Here is a 7697-nt window from a genome sequence, read left to right on the forward strand (position 1 = left end):
GTCTCTGACAGTAAATGAAGGTCAGTGTGACAGAGCCTGTCTTCTCTTGTCTCTGACAGTAAATTAAGGTCAGTGTGACAGAGCCTGTCTTCTCTTGTCTCTGACAGTAAATGAAGGTCAGTGTGACAGAGCCTGTCTTCTCTTGTCTCTGACAGTAAATGAAGGTCAGTGTGCCAGAGCCTGTCTTCTCTTGTCTCTGACAGTAAATGAAGGTCAGTGTGCCGGAGCCTGTCTTCTCTTGTCTCTGACAGTAAATGAAGGTCAGTGTGACAGAGCCTGTCTTCTCTTGTCTCTGACAGTAAATGAAGGGCAGTGTGCCAGAGCCTGTTTTCTCTTGTCTCTGACAGTAAATGAAGGTCAGTGTGCCAGAGCCTGTCTTCTCTTGTCTCTGACAGTAAATGAAGGTCAGTGTGCCAGAGCCCCAGTAGTCATCCAGGTAACACCTTTTAGTTGATGTGTTGGACTGTGATGAGGACAGACTGACAGAGAGTAGGAACTGGCTGTCATTGTATCATGCTGCCTTTGGCCGGTTTATCAGTGATCAGGTTTGATGTGAAGCAGCCCAGGATACTCACCTCCTATGACAACTTCCTCTTATTCTTATTCTTTTCCTTTAAAAAAATATTTGTTTCTCCTCCTCCTCCTCCTCCTCTTTCTCCTCATCCCTCCTCTCCCTCCGCTTGTTTCTCCTCCTCCTCCTCCTCCTCCTTCACCTCTTCCTCCTCCCTCTTCTTATTCCTCGTCCTACTTCCTCCTCCTCCCTCCTTCTGCCCCTCCTCCCTCATCTCCTCCTGCCCCTCCTCCCTCCTCCTCCTCCTCAGTTCCAGAAACAAGGGAAGGACGTGGAGAAGGTCAAACAGAGGCTGGCTGAGATCGCCAATTACGTGGACAAGGTAACGGCCAAATCAATATCCAGCCTGCGTCCCAAATGATACCCCGTGCATTACTTATGACCAAGGCCCATAGGGATGAGGGAGTCATTTGGGATGCAGACCCAGTCAGATATGAGCTGAGGCCAGATGAAACCTGATTCCATCAAACGGGTCTCTCTCAGCCTGAACCGACCTGAGAGTACGGGACGATTGAATTATGAACGGATGATTGATTCTGTAAGTCCGCTGAGAACTGGTGTGGAGTTGACATCAATATGGAACGTAATATGATATAGATGAGGGTTTGAATACGATCAACCATTTATCATCACCGTTGTAAAGTCAACGACAGATCTAATTAAAAGGTTGTTACGGTTTGAAGGTTTTGAAATGAGGAATTCAGAAGGTTTGCTGGTGTACATTCTAGTCTTTCATACCACTAGGATCTCTCTCTCTCTCTCTCTCTCTCTCTCTCTCTCTCTCTCTCTCTCTCTCTCTCTCTATCCCTCCCTCCCTCCCCTTCTCTCTCTCTCCCTCCCCCATCCCTCCCTCCCCCTCTCTTTCCCTCATCCCCTCCCTCCCTCCATCATCCATCCCTCCCTCCCTCCCCCTCTCTCTCCCTCCCCCATCCCTCACTCCCCCTCTCTTTCCCTCATCCCCTCCCTCCCTCCCTCCATCATCCATCCCTCCCCCATCCATCCCCTCTCTCTGCCTTCCCCTCTCTTTCCCTCATCCCCTCTCTCCCTCTCTCCCTCTCTCCCCCATCCACCCCCCCTCTCTCCCTCCCCCATCCATCCCTCCCCATCCAACCCCCCCTCTCTCCCTCCCCCATCCATCCCTCCCCCATCCATCCCTCCCTCTCTCCCACCCCCCCTCTCCCTCAGTTCTACCGTGCCCTGAACATCCGTGTAGCTCTGGTGGGTTTGGAGGTGTGGAGTGACCAGGATAGGTGTCCTATCACCCAGGATCCCTTCACCACCCTGCATGAGTTCCTAGACTGGAGGAAACTCAAACTGCTGCCCAACAGGCCCCACGATAACGCACAGCTAGTCAGGTAACTACTACTATACTAATACAGCTGTACCACTACTATACTACTGCTATACTACTGCTATACTACTACTATTATACTACTATACCACTACTATACTAATACAGCTGTACTAAAACTATACTACTGCTATACTACTACTATACTACTACTATTATACTACTATACTACTACTATACTAATACAGCTGTACTACTGCTATACTACTGCTATACTACTGCTATACTACTACTATACTACTACTATACTAATACAGCTGTACTACTGCTATACTACTGCTATACTACGACTATTATACTATCATACTACTACTGTACTACTACTATACTACTACTATTATACTACTATACTACTACTATACTAATACAGCTGTACTACTGCTATACTACTGCTATACTACTGCTATACTACTACTATTATACTACTATACTACTACTATACTAATACAGCTGTACTACTGCTATACTACTGCTATACTACGACTATTATACTATCATACTACTACTGTACTACTACTATACTACTGCTATACTACTACTATTATACTACTATACTACCAATATACTAATACAGCTGTACTACTGCTATACTACTACTATTATACTACTATACTACTACTAGTATACTATCATACTACTACTATACTAATACCATTATACTACTATACTACCGCTATACTACTGCTATACTACTACTATTATACTACTATACTACTACTAGTATACTATCAAACTACTACTGTACTACTGCTATACTACTACTATTATACTACTATACTACTACTATTATACTATCATACTACTACTATACTACCAAATACTAATAAAGCTGTACTACTGCTATACTAATGCTATACTACTACTAGTATACTACTATACCACTACTATTATACTATCATACTACTACTATACTAATACAACTGTACTACTGCTATACTACTGCTATACTACTACCAGTATACTACCACACTACCAATATACTAATACAGCTGTACTACTGCTATACTACTACTAGTATACTACTATACTACCTATATTATACTATCATACTACTAGTATACTACTACTGTAGTACTACTATTATACTATCATACTACTACTATACAACTATTGTAGTACTACTATTATACTATCACACTACTACTATACTACTACTATTATACTATCATACTACCACTATACTACTACTGTTGTACTACTATTATACTACTATACAACTACTATACTACTACCAGTATGCTACTATATTCCTAGTATACTACTACTACACCACTACTAGTATACTGCTGTACTACTACTATACTACTGCTATTATACTACTATACTACTACAATACGAGTAACACACTACTACTACACTACTACTATACTAATACAGCTGTACTACTACTATACTACTGCTATTATACTACTATACTACTACAATACGAGTAACACACTACTACTACACTACTACTATACTAATACAGCTGTACTACTACTATACTACTACTATTATACTACTACACTACTACTACACTACTACTATACTACTACTATTATACTATCATACTACTACTATACTACTACTGTACTACTACTGTACTACTGCTGTACTACTATTATACTACTAAACTACTACTGTTCTACTGATGTTCTACTGGTGTTGTTTGTCTCAACAGCAGGGTGTTCTACTGGTGTTGTTTGTCTCCACAGCAGGGTGTTCTACTGGTGTTGTGTGTCTCCACAGCAGGGTGTTCTACTGGTGTTGTGTGTCTCCACAGCAGAGTGTTCTACTGGTGTTGTTTGCGTCCACAGCAGAGTGTTCTACTGGTGTTGTTTGCCTCCACAGCAGGGTGTTCTACTGGTGTTATTTGTCTCCACAGCAGGGTGTTCTACTGGTGTTGTGTGTCTCCACAGCGGGGTGTTCTACTGGTGTTGTTTGTCTCCACAGCAGGGTGTTCTACTGGTGTTGTTTGTCTCCACAGCAGGGTGTTCTACTGGTGTTGTGTGTCTCCACAGCAGGGTGTTCTACTGGTGTTGTTTGTCTCCACAGCAGAGTGTTCTACTGGTGTTATTTGTCTCCACAGCAGGGTGTTCTACTGGTGTTGTTTGTCTCCACAGCAGAGTGTTCTACTGGTGTTATTTGTCTCCACAGCAGGGTGTTCTACTGGTGTTGTTTGCCTCCACAGCAGGGTGTTCTACTGGTGTTGTTTGTCTCCACAGCAGAGTGTTCTACTGGTGTTATTTGTCTCCACAGCAGGGTGTTCTACTGGTGTTGTTTGTCTCCACAGCAGGGTGTTCTACTGGTGTTGTTTGTCTCCACAGCAGGGTGTTCTACTGGTGTTGTTTGTCTCCACAGCAGAGTGTTCTACTGGTGTTGTTTGTCTCCACAGCGGGGTGTTCTACTGGTGTTGTTTGTCTCCACAGCAGAGTGTTCTACTGGTGTTATTTGTCTCCACAGCAGGGTGTTCTACTGGTGTTATTTGTCTCCACAGCAGGGTGTTCTACTGGTGTTGTTTGTCTCCACAGCAGGGTGTTCTACTGGTGTTGTTTGTCTCCACAGCAGAGTGTTCTACTGGTGTTGTGTGTCTCCACAGCAGAGTGTTCTACTGGTGTTGTTTGTCTCCACAGCAGGGTGTTCTACTGGTGTTGTTTGTCTCCACAGCAGAGTGTTCTACTGGTGTTGTTTGCCTCCACAGCAGGGTGTTCTACTGGTTTTGTGTGTCTCCACAGCAGAGTGTTCTACTGGTGTTGTTTGTCTCCACAGCAGGATGTTCTACTGGTGTTGTCTCCACAGCAGAGTGTTCTACTGGTGTTGTGTGTCTCCACAGCGGGGTGTTCTACTGGTGTTGTTTGTCTCCACAGCGGGGTGTTCTACTGGTGTTGTTTGTCTCCACAGCAGAGTGTTCTACTGGTGTTGTTTGTCTCCACAGCAGGGTGTTCTACTGGTGTTGTTTGTCTCCACAGCGGGGTGTTCTACTGGTGTTGTTTGTCTCCACAGCAGGGTGTTCTAATGGTGTTGTGTGTCTCCACAGCAGAGTGTTCTACTGGTGTTGTTTGTCTCCACAGCAGAGTGTTCTACTGGTGTTGTTTGTCTCCACAGCGGGGTGTTCTACTGGTGTTGTCTCCACAGCAGGGTGTTCTACTGGTGTTGTTTGCCTCCACAGCAGAGTGTTCTACTGGTGTTGTTTGTCTCCACAGCAGGGTGTTCTACTGGTGTTGTTTGTCTCCACAGCAGGGTGTTCTACTGGTGTTGTTTGTCTCCACAGCAGGGTGTTCTACTGGTGTTGTTTGTCTCCACAGCAGGGTGTTCTACTGGTGTTGTTTATCTCCACAGCAGGGTGTTCTACTGGTGTTGTGTGTCTCCACAGCAGGGTGTTCTACTGGTGTTGTTTGTCTCCACAGCAGAGTGTTCTACTGGTGTTGTTTGTCTCCACAGCAGAGTGTTCTACTGGTGTTGTTTGTCTCCACAGCAGAGTGTTCTACTGGTGTTGTTTGCCTCCACAGCAGGGTGTTCTACTGGTGTTGTTTGTCTCCACAGCAGAGTGTTCTACTGGTGTTATTTGTCTCCACAGCAGGGTGTTCTACTGGTGTTGTTTGTCTCCACAGCAGAGTGTTCTACTGGTGTTGTTTGTCTCCACAGCAGAGTGTTCTACTGGTGTTATTTGTCTCCACAGCAGGGTGTTCTACTGGTGTTGTTTGTCTCCACAGCAGAGTGTTCTACGGGTGTTATTTGTCTCCACAGCAGGGTGTTCTACTGGTGTTGTTTGCCTCCACAGCAGGGTGTTCTACTGGTGTTGTTTGTCTCCACAGCAGGGTGTTCTACTGGTGTTATTTGTCTCCACAGCAGGGTGTTCTACTGGTGTTGTTTGTCTCCACAGCAGGGTGTTCTACTGGTGTTGTTTGTCTCCACAGCAGAGTGTTCTACTGGTGTTATTTGTATCCACAGCAGGGTGTTCTACTGGTGTTGTTTGTCTCCACAGCAGAGTGTTCTACTGGTGTTGTTTGTCTCCACAGCGGGGTGTTCTACTGGTGTTGTCTCCACAGCAGGGTGTTCTACTGGTGTTGTTTGCCTCCACAGCAGAGTGTTCTACTGGTGTTGTTTGTCTCCACAGCAGGGTGTTCTACTGGTGTTGTTTGTCTCCACAGCAGGGTGTTCTACTGGTGTTGTTTGTCTCCACAGCAGGGTGTTCTACTGGTGTTGTTTATCTCCACAGCAGGGTGTTCTACTGGTGTTGTGTGTCTCCACAGCAGGGTGTTCTACTGGTGTTGTTTGTCTCCACAGCAGAGTGTTCTACTGGTGTTGTTTGTCTCCACAGCAGAGTGTTCTACTGGTGTTGTTTGTCTCCACAGCAGAGTGTTCTACTGGTGTTGTTTGCCTCCACAGCAGGGTGTTCTACTGGTGTTGTTTGTCTCCACAGCAGAGTGTTCTACTGGTGTTATTTGTCTCCACAGCAGGGTGTTCTACTGGTGTTGTTTGTCTCCACAGCAGGGTGTTCTACTGGTGTTGTTTGTCTCCACAGCAGGGTGTTCTACTGGTGTTGTTTATCTCCACAGCAGGGTGTTCTACTGGTGTTGTGTGTCTCCACAGCAGGGTGTTCTACTGGTGTTGTTTGTCTCCACAGCAGAGTGTTCTACTGGTGTTGTTTGTCTCCACAGCAGAGTGTTCTACTGGTGTTGTTTGTCTCCACAGCAGAGTGTTCTACTGGTGTTGTTTGCCTCCACAGCAGGGTGTTCTACTGGTGTTGTTTGTCTCCACAGCAGAGTGTTCTACTGGTGTTATTTGTCTCCACAGCAGGGTGTTCTACTGGTGTTGTTTGTCTCCACAGCAGAGTGTTCTACTGGTGTTGTTTGTCTCCACAGCAGAGTGTTCTACTGGTGTTATTTGTCTCCACAGCAGGGTGTTCTACTGGTGTTATTTGTCTCCACAGCAGGGTGTTCTACTGGTGTTGTTTGTCTCCACAGCAGAGTGTTCTACTGGTGTTATTTGTCTCCACAGCAGGGTGTTCTACTGGTGTTGTTTGCCTCCACAGCAGGGTGTTCTACTGGTGTTGTTTGTCTCCACAGCAGAGTGTTCTACTGGTGTTATTTGTCTCCACAGCAGGGTGTTCTACTGGTGTTGTTTGTCTCCACAGCAGAGTGTTCTACTGGTGTTGTTTGTCTCCACAGCAGGGTGTTCTACTGGTGTTGTTTGTCTCCACAGCAGAGTGTTCTACTGGTGTTGTTTGCCTCCACAGCAGGGTGTTCTACTGGTTTTGTGTGTCTCCACAGCAGAGTGTTCTACTGGTGTTTGTCTCCACAGCAGGGTGTTCTACTGGTGTTGTTTGTCTCCACAGCGGGGTGTTCTACTGGTGTTGTTTGTCTCCACAGCGGGGTGTTCTACTGGTGTTGTTTGTCTCCACAGCAGGGTGTTCTACTGGTGTTGTTTGTCTCCACAGCAGAGTGTTCTACTGGTGTTGTTTGTCTCCACAGCAGGGTGTTCTACTGGTGTTGTTTGTCTCCACAGCAGGGTGTTCTACTGGTGTTGTTTGTCTCCACAGCGGGGTGTTCTACTGGTGTTGTTTGTCTCCACAGCAGGGTGTTCTACTGGTGTTGTGTGTCTCCACAGCAGAGTGTTCTACTGGTGTTGTTTGTCTCCACAGCAGAGTGTTCTACTGGTGTTGTTTGTCTCCACAGCGGGGTGTTCTACTGGTGTTGTTTGTCTCCACAGCAGGGTGTTCTACTGGTGTTGTGTGTCTCCACAGCAGGGTGTTCTACTGGTGTTGTTTGCCTCCACAGCAGAGTGTTCTACTGG

General features: G+C 45.9%; 1 protein-coding gene across 1 annotated transcript in view; it reads left to right on the top strand.

The window, feature by feature from the left end:
* Positions 1 to 7697, top strand: part of LOC139569890 (disintegrin and metalloproteinase domain-containing protein 12-like) — a gene marked incomplete at its 5' end in the record, with an annotated part of 223864 nt that overhangs the window by 94346 nt on the left and 121821 nt on the right. Inside the window, 2 exons of the mRNA XM_071391213.1 lie at positions 822 to 893; positions 1757 to 1926. Of these exons, the coding sequence (XP_071247314.1) occupies positions 822 to 893; positions 1757 to 1926 (242 nt within the window). The remainder of the gene's footprint in view (positions 1 to 821; positions 894 to 1756; positions 1927 to 7697) is intronic.

This window comes from Salvelinus alpinus, chromosome 3 (genome assembly GCF_045679555.1).
Source record: "Salvelinus alpinus chromosome 3, SLU_Salpinus.1, whole genome shotgun sequence".
Lineage (NCBI taxonomy): Eukaryota > Metazoa > Chordata > Actinopteri > Salmoniformes > Salmonidae > Salvelinus > Salvelinus alpinus.